The sequence below is a fragment of the Raphanus sativus genome, chromosome 4, assembly GCF_000801105.2.
Source record: "Raphanus sativus cultivar WK10039 chromosome 4, ASM80110v3, whole genome shotgun sequence".
Classification (NCBI taxonomy): Eukaryota; Viridiplantae; Streptophyta; class Magnoliopsida; order Brassicales; family Brassicaceae; genus Raphanus; species Raphanus sativus.
In genome coordinates this window covers 49,317,783-49,332,519 of record NC_079514.1, presented here as the reverse complement: position 1 = coordinate 49,332,519, position 14,737 = coordinate 49,317,783, and the positions used below count along the sequence as shown (strand labels likewise).

General features: G+C 27.6%; 2 protein-coding genes across 2 annotated transcripts; one reads left to right on the top strand and one right to left on the bottom strand.

Moving 5' to 3' along the window:
• Positions 1–10,130: 10,130 nt before the first annotated feature.
• On the top strand, positions 10,131–11,373 carry LOC108829415 (transcription factor ORG2-like). Its single transcript, XM_018603070.1, is given in 4 exon segments — positions 10,131–10,323; positions 10,326–10,438; positions 10,920–11,354; positions 11,356–11,373. Coding segments are annotated over 4 exon segments (759 nt in total).
• Positions 11,374–11,553: 180 nt separating this feature from the next.
• Positions 11,554–14,299, bottom strand: LOC130510922 (phosphatidylinositol 4-phosphate 5-kinase 4-like). The gene is made up of 6 exons (XM_057007632.1): positions 13,092–14,299; positions 12,855–13,022; positions 12,616–12,781; positions 12,215–12,525; positions 11,937–12,140; positions 11,554–11,842 (listed from the first exon to the last, which is right to left on the bottom strand). The coding sequence occupies exons 1-6, from the start codon at positions 14,297–14,299 to the stop codon at positions 11,554–11,556; spliced, it is 2,346 nt and encodes a 781-aa protein (XP_056863612.1).
• Between the last annotated feature and the right edge of the window lie 438 nt (positions 14,300–14,737).

Below are 14,737 nucleotides of genomic sequence, written 5' to 3'. Positions count from 1 at the left end.
TCATATTAGAGGATAACTTGTTCTTGTTTTTTTAGTTCTGTCGTCCCTTTCTCCTGAAAATCTAATATTCTCGACCAAAGCATTGTAATTGAGTTGTTTTGGTTTAATAAGCAAATCATATTACATGCAGCAATTCTTTTTGTTGCTTACACTTCATTCAACATTACTGGTTACAAATACTAATATAAATATGGGTTATCTCACAAAGCCTCTTGTTAAGGGAACTAGGTGATGGAAAGCGGAAGCTAAATCACTAAAGATTAAGGATGATCTCGAGCAAGTAAGGAACTCTTGGATTTGAAACGGAAAATGAGAATAGAAAAAGAAGGATGATTTCGAGCAAGTAAGGAACTCTTGGATTTGAAATGAAAAATGAGAATAGAAAAGGTACGGATATTCTTCGCAGTGATTAGTGATTGCAATTTTTTTTGTAAAATTTAAATCTTAATTCAATAAATCGTGTAATACAATGATTGAGTATTCCTTATAAATACTAATGAAATAGATCCTAATCCTAAAAGAAAAGAAAAACATAAATTTATTCTAATCTATATTATTATTTGAAAAGTGAATATGTTTACTAGTCATTTTTTCCATGATTTAGAGGATAAATTATTAGCTTAAATCATTAGGTTTAATAATATTTCATGTTCAGTTATTAATTAATCTTAATAAATAATTTTAGTGATTTACCTGATAACTCATCATTATCTTAAGAATAATTAAAAAATTGTAACGATAATATCATAGTTAAATATATTATAATTTACTTAAGTAATACTAATATATATATATATATATATTATATTTGGTTTAGTAATACTAAACCGGCTCTATTAATATATACTATCATATAAAATAGAACGAATCATCTATTTTTTAAATAAATTAATTGGGACAATCAAAGTCACTCATTGTGATAATTTCTGAAAAAGTTTATAAAGTATTCAAAAATATTTATAATGTTATTTTTGAAGTGATTTTTTGCTCTCATGTTGAAAATTAAAGTGTTTTATGTTTGTATTACCCTTAATAAATAATTAGATTAGATTCATTAATATATAATTACCCATAAGTTAGAAACAAATTCATTAATTTGATAATCATCATTATCTAAAAAATTATATATTATGTCATCAAAAAATATTTTACATCATAGTATTTTAAAAATAAATATAAATATATGTATATAGTTTTATGTATACATAATTGTTTTCAAGTTTATTTACGTAATAAAAGATATTTTCTTTAAAAAATCTTTATCTTATATAAAAATTTTAATATTTGATTAGTTATTAAATATTTCAAAATCACGAAAATAATTTATTCTAATGGTTTCTAAATTGGTTATATCTATTTACAAAATTTTCTTAATTGTCATCTTTTTAATGATTTTAGGATAAATCATTAGATTTAGTCATATTCTATGCTTAACTATATATTAATACTAATAAATAATTTTATTGAAAATGATAAAACAATATAAATATAATATATATTCAAAATTGTAAAGGTATACAAAATGTAATGAATTATAGTTTGGACATATAATTTGGATTTAAGGTGCAATAGATATTTGGTAAGAATCATCACATGGATTTTTAAAATCACATGGATACATATGATATTTCGGAAGTTGAGTCTTATGAGTAAAAATAAATAGAATTTATCTCCCGATAACATTAAATTTAGTTAGAATTAGAAAATCAATAATAACAAATTGTTTTGAATAACAATGGATTTGAATGGATTTTAAAAATTCTTAAACTAATAGTAATGGATTATATTATGATTTTTTAAATCCAAAAACCAATAACAATAAAATCTCAAAATTTTCAAAGTTTATCAGAATTGTTTTATTATAAAATTTTCAAATTACTTTATTTAAATTAGGAATAGGTATCCTTATTTTCATTTGGGAAACATATTTAGGAATTTAAAAATTACTGTATTGGGATTTAAATTAGGATATTTGAAACCCAACAAGAAGACTGTAATCCATGATTCTTTCCTGTTCTACAAACTCAGTCTTTCTCAACTTGCCTGAAAATAAAAACAACAATGGTCGTAATAAGGAAACTGGTCAATAGAAAGAAATGTGTTGCTGTTCTTCAAACCTGGTGAATTCTTGGAACCAAGCTTTATGTGGTCTGAATATGAAATTCAGATCAAGATCTTTGTAAGTCAATTGTAGGGGTTATCGATAAGTGAATTCTCATGAACTTTGAAAATTTTGAAATGTCATTGTTACTGATTTAAGAATTTTCAAAATCTATTTAAATCTTTTGTTATTCAAAAAGTTTTGTTATTATTGATTCTTTAATTTTTACTAAATCTAGTGTTACTGGGAGATTAATTCTATTCATATTACTTATAAGACTCAATTTTAAAAATATCATATGTATCCATATGATTTTCAAAATTCATGTGATAGTTCTTACCAAATACCTATTGCACTTTTTTTTGTTTAATTGATAAATTCATTTAAAGATAGAGAAAAATTCAGCCCAATGAACGGCCCATTACAGAAGTTGGGTTTCTGGGTATGGATTTTGCTAAAAGATCAGTTTGTCCATTCTTAGTCCTTGGAAGAAAACTAACGGAAAAATAAATAAACGATGAAGAAAACTTTTTGATATCCAGCAAGATACCGTAGATTTCTTTCTGAAATGCTTGTTGTTGATTGCCATAGCGAGGGTTTGACTGTTAAGAGTGCTCGTAGGTGAGTGATTTCCACAGAGGTGGCTTCTTTGAGTGTGGATAGCATGGCCAAAGCCTCTGCAACCAGCACCAATTCCAAAAAAGTCTCGACTTTGGAGCCGCTAAAACTAGGGAGGTATTGAGGCCTCAGGAGATCCAAGCCGTACCAGCCTTCTTTGTAGATAAATCTATGCTGCATCAGATTTGCATGTCGTGAAAGGGAGATCATCTATTGCACCTTAAATCAAAATTAGATGTCCAAAACTATAATTCATTACATTTTATATATCTTTAAAATTTTAAATATAATTATATATTTGAAAATGATAAAACAATATAAATATAATTATATATTCAAAAGTTTGAAAATAATTTTTCAAAGTAGTTTGAAAAATCATTTTAAAATAATAAAAGAAATTGAAAAATCATTTTTAAATATATAATTTGAAAATTTTGAAAATAAGTTTTCAAATTTATATATATTTGACAATAAGTTTGAAAAAGCATTTCTAAATAATAAAAGAAATTTGAAAAATCATTTTCAAATATATAATTTAAATTTATTTAAAAATTTAGAAAATAAGTTTTCAAATTAGTTTGAAAAGGCATTTTCGAATATATAATTATATTTTGAAGAAATTGAAAATAAGTTTTCAAAGTAGTTTGAAAAAAGCATTTTCAAATTCCAAAAGAAATTTTGAAAAAAAAAATCTAACTCTTTAATAAAAAGTTAGAATTTGAAACATATAACTCGAATTTATAAAAAATATTATTATTTTATTATTTTTTATTACTCTTTATATATCTATAAATCAAGTTTGTCTATTTAATGAATTCTCTTTTGGTAATTCAAATTCATGAAAATTTACGATCAAATTTTATAAGTGAATGTATATAAATTTGCACAATCCACATAATTTTTTAAAATTTATAATTCTTAAAATTTACAAACTCTATATGGATTTATTTCCCAATAATTAAATGTGTTACATTCAAAGCCTAGGTACCATTACTTAATTGATGCCAAAATATAACAAGATGCCCATTATTACAAAAGTATTTATAAATGTCTTTTAAAAATAAAGGTAGTTTATTACTATTACGTTTTAGTTTAGTAAAATAGTGAAATGCATAGCTCAAGTCTATTTATTACCTTTGATATATAACATAATTAAAACAAATAATTAATTGATTTAAATAAATATAAATTAATATGTAAATATTTATTATATGTACATTTTTATATAAATAATCTTCCAATGAGAATCTAATATGATAAATATTGATGAGTATAAAACATATACCAGACTTTAAATAATATATATAACAGTTTCATTATACATTAAATTTTTGATTCTAACAGAAATAAAAACACAGTTGTGGAGACGGGTCATATTCTAAAAAAATGAATAATATAATTGACGATCTAAAAGAAAATAAACATATTCCATATAAATTATAAAATTATTGTGTTTAAATTTTTATATAAAACAATTATTTAATACAGTTAAATTTTAAACTAAATACTACCACTTATAGAAGATAAATATTTTTTCTTTTTAAAATGTAAAAATGAATGCCTATGCGAATACATGGATCGAGCTCTAGTATAAATTAAACAGAAAACACCAAAAGAAAAACTAAGAAAGTGGAAAATACCAAAAGGAAAACTAAGAAAATGAAACTTCAAGCCATATCAACACGTTAAAGAATTTGATACATTTGCAAGGTCAACGTATCTATACGCTGCATTAGTTGGTCTCCTCTAACTCTTTGTTTATATACTTTTGTTATTATCAGAGCAATTAAAATATTATAAATGATATTTTCTTTTTCTGTTTCATAATAAATGTCATTTAAAGATTAAATTAAGAAAACTAATAAATTTTTGTTAACCCTTATCTAATACATAACTATGTAATTTTCTCGTGTTCATGCACGGGTATAAATATTTATAAAGTAAATATATTATAATAATTAATTGCTATTTATTTTTAATTTTATATAATTTATAATTATATGCATAATTTATATTAATAATATTATATTACTTTAATTAGACACACGATTTTAGATATGTTATAGGTTGTTAGTTTTGTTGTTTTTCACGGTCGATTTAGTTATCATTTAAATATATTTTTTTGCATTTATTTCTTTGAATTCAATTATAATATTTTTTATTCTAAATATATTGAAATTTTGATTAATTTTCTTATTTGCATTTAGGTTAGTTGATTGTCTTATATATGTAAATATATTTTAGGGATGATTATTTATAAATTAAGATATATTATGCTTAAAGTGAAATAAAAGATAAACTAAAGTGTCGGATTCCAAATCAAATAAATTAATATAACGATGATATTATGAAGTCTCATGCCTACATATAATTTTTTACAAAATAAATAAATTCTAACAATTGATTAATATTTTATTTTCATTTGTTAATATATGTTGAATCATCCTATAATTTATATTTATAAAATTAATTATTACAATAAAATTATATATTATTATTGTATTTAAATCTATGCTATGAGATATAAGTTGAATTAGTCGAGTTACTTATATTGTGAGTATAATAAGTTGCATATATTTTTCAAATTAAAACTGAAATATAATTATTTTTACTATAATAAAGTTATAACAATTTTTTATTTATCGTTTAATGTGTATGTATTTTTATATATTTATCAATTTTCAATAGGAAGTTATATTATATAACTGATATATTTTGGAAGCTCATGAACACATATAAATATCTACAGTAATTAAAATATTTTATGAATTTTAATAATTTATGCCTTAGCTTTATTGAATGGTAAGCTGAATTTTTTTTAAAATAATCTTAAAATTTTGAATTCACATTTGGTTTCGTATTTTGATTATGGTTATGTTAAGTTTCACAAACATAAAAACATAAAATTCAAAAGCAAATTTATATTAAGAAAACATATAATTTAATAATGATAAAATATAATATATCTACCTTGTTAAAGTATATCGTGTTATTTTAATTTAAAAATTTTGTAATTATTTGATCAAAATATTTTTACTGCTATAATCTATTTTTCATTTTCTAATATCTTCTTAAAAATAAGCAGTAAAAATTGTGATTGTATTTGAGAATTATATTATGTAAGTAAAATACAATTTATAGATATCTTTTGTTGTAACTGAAAGATGTTATAGTCAATAAGTATATGAAATTAATAAAAAAATTCAATAATACTAATTATAAACTATTTTTAGTCAATTAAACATATATTTGTTTATGTTACTTAATTATTTTATGTAATCATCTAAGAAAATAGATAGATATATAAAAATATTTCTATTACTTTGAAATTGTATTATTTAAAATTATGTTTTAAAATAATAATTTTTATTTTTCTAGTATCAAGATTATCTATGTGAATTTCTTTTATGAAATCACATTATATACAAATATATTTTTCATCTAATAAAATATAGATATTAATAATTATTTTTTATGTTATTTTTAGATGGAATATTACTATTTTGTGAACTTTCCTTTTTAATGAAATCATATTATACAGGCATATATTTTTCGTTTTTAAATTTGCTTTAAACTTTATAAATGTTTTTTTTTATTATATATGTTATTTGGAAAATTTTGGAAAGGAAACTAAATAAAAAATCAATAAATATTTAACTGTAATAATTTTAATTCATTAAGGTATCCATGTAATCAACCATCGTGAAAATTAACGTGAACACGACACGTAGGAAACTGACTTTTCAAATAATACTATAGAGATTTTGTTAATTAATAATCTGAAAGTAAGGAAAATTCTGAAAATAAATATTTAATTTTGAATTGAAAATTAAAAATTTATAAAACGATATTTATAATGAAACAAATTTTAAAATGTAGAATGACACTTAATATGAAACAGAAAGAATATATATTAATAGAATGTTATCAAAAGTATCACAATAGTTAATAATTAAATAGATAGTTGTGTTTGGTCTATTATTATTACGATGAGAAAAGACAAAAAGATGGTTTTTATTACAATAAGAATACGAATATATTTTTTGAACTATATAAGAATACGAATATTACAGGATGATAGTTGCAGCTTTCAGAGTATTATACCAAAAAGAGATTATTTTTACATTAATAAGAAACCACACTGATTCACATTTACAATTTAGGAATAAGTTTAGAATAAGTTTAGAATGTAAAATAGTATTGTGTTATTGATTCCTTAGGCAAATCGCCTATATTTATACATAGCTAGCATGTCCAAATACGATAAGGATAAGACTAGTTACATCATTATCTTAAGCTAAGTAGAATATTTGTAGTTATCTCATTAATTTTTGACAGTTTCTTGGAAGAACAAAGTTTAGTTTAAACATATTGCATCAAGTTGACCTAATTGAATAATTATAATGGCTTAGTCGTATTAAATAATGAAGCTGGATTTATTTAAGAAAAAAATAAATTCGAAAGGCTTACGAATAGGCTTACAACTGTTTTATAGGCTTACAACATCGAAAATGATTAGTTTCAAAAAAAAAAAAAAACAACGAAAATGATTAGTTTCAAAAAAAAAAAAAACATCGAAAATGATTGGGGGACGAGGACGACGCCCAAGCATCTCCCACCTGATTTCCACGAGCCACTAGCAATTTCTCTAACCTGAGTCATCTTACAGTATGCAAAAAATAATCTTATTATAGTTTTGATATTTTACCAAAAAAAAAAAAAAAAAAAATTATAGTTTTGATACATGTAACGCTCGTGTTTGAGCTCTTATACAATTTTATCTGTTGGTGACTGGTCCTACTTCTGTGTGGAACACATAGGTTCTGGGCCTCTGTGTCGTGTCAACATGTGCCCTCTATGGAGATCTAGATAATATCTAATCTATTAAAACTGAAGTACAAATAGTATTTAATCCTGAGTTTTGCACAAAAATTACATACATATGCCACTGATTTAAAAAACTATAATTTTGAAACTTTCCTAAACAATCCAACTTAAATTCACGTGATATAATGAGTTTAAAAAACAGAATCTAAACATATCTTAACTGTGATCTTCCTTGAAAGGGTTTGTAAGGTTGTGTTCTAATAAATTCAGATGACAAAAAAAAAAAAAAAAAAAAAAAAACATTTTTAGCAAAAAAAAAAAAAAAAAAAAAAAAAAAAAAAACATATCTTAACTGTGTCTAAACTTAAGTTACATCTATATTTTCTTTCTACGTGTAAAGAGAGAAGAGTTCTCTATTAATTACGTAATCTCAAGTTTATTCAATCACTCTGCTTTGTTTTAGTTTTTTGCCTTATTAAAATATTTTCTAGGTTACCATTATTGTAACCTTTTTTATCACTAATATGATATTTAAATTTTAGCAAAAAAAGAAGAGAAGAGTTGGAAAGATGAAGATCGAACTCAAAAAAGGTAATGTGCAGCAAAATTATCATAAATATTTATATGTGTAATGTGAACAATAAAATTAAATATCAAATCTAAAGTAAATCAGAAGTAAAACGTTATTAATAAATTGTCGATAATAAAAATAAAAAACCTAACTTCTTTATTAAAATTATATAAAATAAATTTTAAAAACTAAAAAAAAGAAGTAAAAGTTATCTTTTAGTTCAACCAGTGGTTCAACCGGTAACCGGATTTTAGTGATTTTTTGCGGATTTACAAGGTTTTTAAATATTAGGTTTTTCACAAAACCTAAAACCGGATTTATCTTGGATCACCGAGTTTACAGGTTCAACTGCGGTTCGGGTCGGGTTTCAAAATAATGAGTATGAGACTTTGATTTTCGAGTAGATTCCGAATCGGATTTTTTTTGGTATGAATATTCTTGACTAATTATGTTAGATAACTACTAAGAAAATATAATATATTACAAACTTTAGAAACAAAGTTTAAAAATAATTTCTGAAATGCATATGACACAAGTATGTAGTTATGTAACTTGACATATTTAATATACTTACCAAAGTTATATTAAATTAAATTAATATTAATTACAAATATAATTACAGAAAAATATAAATATAAAAATTAAAATTTTGAAAATAATTAAAACAAATATATACCCGTCTTTTAAAAGGACGGGTTAGAATCTTGACTTTAACAAAACTTATGATAAAGTATGTTCATATAAAATTATTAGAATATATTGAGAAAACAAATATATATTTGATAATTTTAGTGATAATTTAGATTTTACTATATCTAATGGTATAGTAAAAGTTTTTCTTTTAATCATATTTTAATCTAAATCTATTAAAACATAAACATGATATATTAATATATGTTTGGTCCAATTATTTTAATAGAATATATCAAAATCTCTAATTAATCATTTAAGAAAATATTATACAAAGAAAACACAAATAAACTAAAAATGCACAACTATAAAAATTAAATTAAAAAAAATATATATATGCCCGCCCTTTTAAGGGCGGGTCAGAATCTAGTATCTTATTAAAACAGAAGTACACATATAGAAATACCCTTAGTTTTCAAATTTAATTACACTTCCATGCCACTAAGAATTAAATTGAGTTTCCTATTTAAATATTTGTCTTTTTCAGTTAGATTAATGTGTTTCTTTTTCTTTCCTATTTTAATGATTGTCTTTTTCAGTTAAATTAATGTGTTTTTTTTCTTTCATATTTTAATGTTTGTCTTTTTAGTTAGATTAATGTATTTTTTATTCTTCAACAATTATTGATATTTTAAAGTTGCCTTTTTGTCAACTTAAAGTTGTCTAAACTATTTGAAAATATAAAAAATAGTCAAAAGGAAACATATAAAATAGATAAACAATAATCAAACACCAAAAATATTTAAAATATATATTTATTCTCCATCCAAATATTGAAGTTCAACCTGTTTTTTATTTTTAATTTAGGTATTTTGGCTTACATTACTCAAATTTATATGTTTTGAGAAATTTAAAGTATATATAAATTTTGAAAATTTTAAAATAATTCAAACGGGTTATCTGTATCCGAACCGAACCCGCAAATACCTGAATCAAACTGAAACCAAAATTTATAAATATTTGAATGTTGCCGAAATCTTTAAACTCGAGAATCTCAAACCTAATAGATTTTAACCGAACAGTGAGTATCCAAATACACATCTCTAACGTAGTTAATATAAAATGATCGAGTATTACAAATACATCATTTAGTATAAATAAATAAAAACTAAAATACAAAATATAAAATGGTCGCACGGTGATCCGTTATTTTTATAGTATGAGAAGTCGTAGTCTTAACTCTTAACGAATAAAACATATACTATATAGTTTCTTTATTAAACCTTTGTCCGTATATAAATACGGGAGTCGATAATATTCCAACCGAAACAGCTTCAAGAGATATTTAGAAATTTCTAAAAACTTATTCTTAATTAAGCGAAAATGTGTGCACTTTTCCCTTCGTTGTTTCCAAACTTTGATTGGCCGTCGACAGCAGGTTACGTGAGCTACTACCTCGGCGGAGAAAACCTCAGCGATATGTTCCTTGATTGTCCGGTACCGGAAACGTATGAAGTGGCTCATCATCAGTACAACTTAGGAGTTTCTGTTTCGTCGGAGGGAAATGGAATAGATAACAACCGGCTGTTATCAAGAAGGTTAGTCACAATGCTAGTGAGCGTGACCGTCGCAAGAAGATCAACTCTTTGTTCTCATCCCTCCGATCATGTCTTCCAACCTCAGATCATTCAGTAAATTACTTTTCTGATATGTCATTGTGTTTTGGAATTTCTAAGAGAATATGTTAGAGATCTTGCAGTGAGATAAAACCTAAAGTGATATACAAAAGGATATCAAATATACCACCAACAGATTGCTGTTAATTGTCTTAAATCTCGGTATCTTTTAAGATTAGGAAAATTTTCTATAAAAATGAACATCAGATTTTAAAGATTATATAAATTACTTGTATAAATTACTTGTATAAATAGTTGTAGATTATTTCAATCAATATATAAACCATAAAACGATACTTGCCTCAATCAAAATTTAGTTTTTTTTTTTTTGCTTTCTTCTTTTTCGATTAGGGCTTGTTCACAACATATACCATATCAATTAGTTTTAAGTTGGATCTCCATGAAACTTAATAGATCGAATAAGTAAATTTGTCTTTGGATCTATACTATTTAGAAGAAAAATGCTAAGATCCCTTTTTCCCTTAATTTCTTGCAGAAGAAGCTAAGTATTTCTGCCACCGTTTCACGAGGCTTGAAATACATACCAGAGTTGCAAGAGCAAGTGAAGAAGTTATCACAAAGGAAGGAAGAACTCTTGGTGCGAGTATCAGGTCAAAGAGACATTGAACATTACGTTAAGCCACAACCAAAGGCAGTTGCATGTTATGTCTCCACTGTTTCCGCGACTAAGCTTGGAGACAACGAAGTGATGGTCCAAATTTCATCATCCAAGATCCACAACTTCTCGATATCCACTGTATTAACTGGGTTAGAAGAAGATGGTTTTGTTCTTGTGGATGTTTCATCTTCAAGGTCTCAAGGGGAAAGGCTTTTCTACGCTTTGCATCTTCAAATGAACAATATGGATAATCATTACAAAATAAATTGCGAAGAGTTAAGGGAAAGGATGTTGCACTTGTATGAGAAAATATGAAAATTCGTTTAGGTGATTAATTCATACAACTGTTGTACATAGTTTATTATAAAATCAGCACAATTTATAAATTTGAAAAATGTAAGGGTAGTGGCTGCAAGGCAGCGTGTATAAATATAATATATACCTAAGCCTTTGTTTCTTGATCCACAAGAAACCTTTGGGAATGCCAGAAACAGAGGAGATGAGACCTGTCTCAATTGTCCTCGGTGAAAACCTTGAAGATGAAATCACGGAAACGTCTCGAGTACAGCCTTGGATCAACGGCTGAGATGGAAGTAGGATCGTACTGAATGCTCTTGTAAGCATGTTCAAGTTTCTTGCTGATGTCGTAATCCTGAAGAATGTCTATGATACCAAAGATCATGACAACCTCGTAATACTCTCCTGTTGGTTCCCCAACTAGCTGGAACTCGCAGTCGCTTCTTCTCATTGTCCTCTCTGCTCGAGCCGGCATGTTTCCTCCAAGTCTGATACTAGCCCACCTACATCAATTAACCCATTTCTTAGACTTGAAAATAGAGAAAAATTCTTGTTTCTAAGTATTGAGTTTTAACCTTTATTGTGTGTTTTACTAACCTTGTGGGATCAGACAGAAGCTGATCCACGTCTGCTCTGGAGAGACGAGGTGCTGTTTCATCTTCAAATTCACCAATAGGCGTGCGTGCTCCAGAAGGAATCAGCTCTCCAGCCACTGATGCTTCTCTGAAATGAATCCCAACAAGAAGACTGTAGTCCATGATTCTTTCCTGTTCTAGAAACTCACAGTCTTTATCAACTTGCCTGAAAATAAAAACAACAATGGTCATAATAAGGAAACTGGTCAACAGAAAGAAATGTGTTGATGTTCTTCAAACCTGGTGAATTCTTGGAACCAAGCTTTCTGTAGTCTGAATATAAAATTCAGATCAAGATCTTTCAAGATTGTGTTTGAGTTGATTTGAGATTCAGGTTTATCAGTTGTACGACCAAGAGAAGATCCTTTCAGATCAAAGCGTCTGTGGATTGAGTACTCAGAGCAGAATAGGTTTCCCATAATAACAAACCTCACCTTCTTTTGAATTGTTCCTGTCAATTTCACACAGTGGAGACCGTAGAATTTAATAACCAAAGTGTTCTCAAATGCTCTAACATGGTTGTAATATGCTGCAAGCATTCTAAGAAACACCTGCATCATATAATTCCATAAAAGCAGTTAGTTTGTAGTAGCCACATGCACATTTCTTTATTTGGTAACTTCTAGAAGAAGCAAACTCACTTTAGTTTCTGCCTTCTTCATTGTCTTTATCATATAACGATCATCGTTTGTTAAGTAGAAAAACATTCCACTTTTACCAGGTGATGATAGCTCCCTAAGTGCATCATTACCGCATAACGATAACATGTAATCAGCTGGATCTACCTTGAATAGCTTCCTCAAGCTCCTGAACATAGATGAATTAGCATAAACATAGTGTAAGAATATCTAGAGCCTAGTGTTGTGTTGTGGTTTCTCACCTGAAAACTAATGGGCAATAGTCTTTCCATTTGAACTCAGTAGATTGATGAGGAGGTGTATATTTGGTTCCTTCTGGTGGAAACCTTGTCCACACCTTCTCCTTTGGATCAAAAGCTGAATGTTTAAGATCAAGAGACACAACTGGAGCTTGTTTCCCAACAGCATGTCTGCTTAATCAAAACCATGAAACATCAAGAAAGATCCAAGTGTTATATCTGGTGAAGTGAGATACTTACCTGATTCCAAGCTGTAGATTAAGCATAAGGTCGTAATTTCGATGGCCTTTTGATATTGTCTCACCTTGCTTCTTCCCTGCCCTTGGCAGCCTCATAGGCACAGGGCTAGGTTTCAAGCTTTGAATGAAGTCTCCAGCCTCAAGTCTCATTATTTCCGCATCCAAGTCTCTCCTTGTGGTGGAATCAATATCAGCAGCGCCTTCACCGCTTTCACTTCCCCACATATTCATTTTCTCAAACGCTCTATCTACACCAACACTTACCCTACCATCCACAGAAGTCCTCCTTGGTCTCTCTACACGCTTGGAAGAGTTCCATACAGAGAGCTTCTTCTGTGAAGGCAACACAGGAACCCTCTCACCACTGCATATGTTGTATTCACTCAGGTTATTAAACACATCTTTAGGATCCCACTCAAGGCTCCCTTCGTTCTCTGATGGATAATAAGTACCGTTCATTTCTTCAGGGTCTTTAGACCAATGACCAACGTAGATACTCCCATCATCCCATTTGAAAGTCCCGTTTCCACTAGGGAAACCATCGTCCCAAAACCCTTCGTATCTACTACCATCCGACCAAACAAAAGTACCTCTGCCAGAAATAGTACCGTTCTTCCATTCACCAATGTAATAACTCTCATCTCTCCAACGATACTTACCTTGAGCTTCTTGCAAACCCCTCCTCCATTCACCATCATACACATCTCCGTTTGCAAAACTCTTGATCCCATGTCCATGTTTTAGGTTCATCACCCACTGACCTCTATAAGTATCTCCACTAGGACCTGTGTAAGTCCCAGTCCCATCCATGTATCCATTTTTGAATTCACCTTCATATGTTGCACCAGAAGGCCAACCAAACTTCCCTTTCCCCATAGTCTTGCCATTGTACCATTCACCAATGTACGTGCAACCATCTGTCCATAGATACTTACCGTGTCCGTGGGGAAAACTATCATACCATTGACCTGTGTAGTAGTCTCCATTAGGTAGTACTTTCTCTGCATGGTACATTTCACCTATGCTGCTCTCATCATCATGCTCATTGGTTGATGTACTTTCATCATCTGTTTGTGGAGCTACAGATACTGTCCCAAAAATGTTGTTTGCTCGCTTCTTGGCTTGTTGGGTCTTTTTCATTGTCACCTCCCAAGCTTTTAGAACACAGTTTTGTTCCTTGCTCATTTTCTTTTTCTTTTCTAGAGACATGTATATATCCTAGAAACAAACCTTAAGAAAACATTTTTGTTCTTGTCTAAACAACAAATCGTATAGATGTACACATACACAAGAAAATTTGTCCGAAAAAGAAAAGACAAACCGTAAACCTAAAAACGCACAATTTAATAAAAAGCAGCACAAGATTCAATCTAACTTAAACTCTGTGACTTCGTGTCTCCATTGTCATTAAATCATATGAAGAAGAGTTTATTTTGTCTGAACGCATCATCCAAACCTTACAAAGAATGAGAGAGAGAGAGAAAAAAACTAATTAATGGCCAAAAGAGTTAAGGGATCAAAGCATCTCTCTTTCTCCGACATTTCATCTTTTCTTGTCAAAGAAGTAACCGTTCATCTCCTCAAACCACTGAATGCCTTCAAATTTTGAGAAACAGTCAAACCCCATTTATTTATATTCTTAGGATT

What these genes read in the sequence shown, in the direction of transcription:
- LOC130510922 (XM_057007632.1), bottom strand. Translation starts at nt 14,299, where the DNA reads ATGTCTCTAGAAAAGAAAAAGAAAATGAGCAAGGAACAAAACTGTGTT. An exon ending in TGGTTCCAAGAATTCACCAG is followed by an intron (nt 12,141 to 12,214) that starts GTTTGAAGAACA and finishes TTTTATTTTCAG; the next exon opens with GCAAGTTGATAAAGACTGTG. An exon ending in CTTCTGTCTGATCCCACAAG is followed by an intron (nt 11,843 to 11,936) that starts GTTAGTAAAACA and finishes TAATTGATGTAG; the next exon opens with GTGGGCTAGTATCAGACTTG.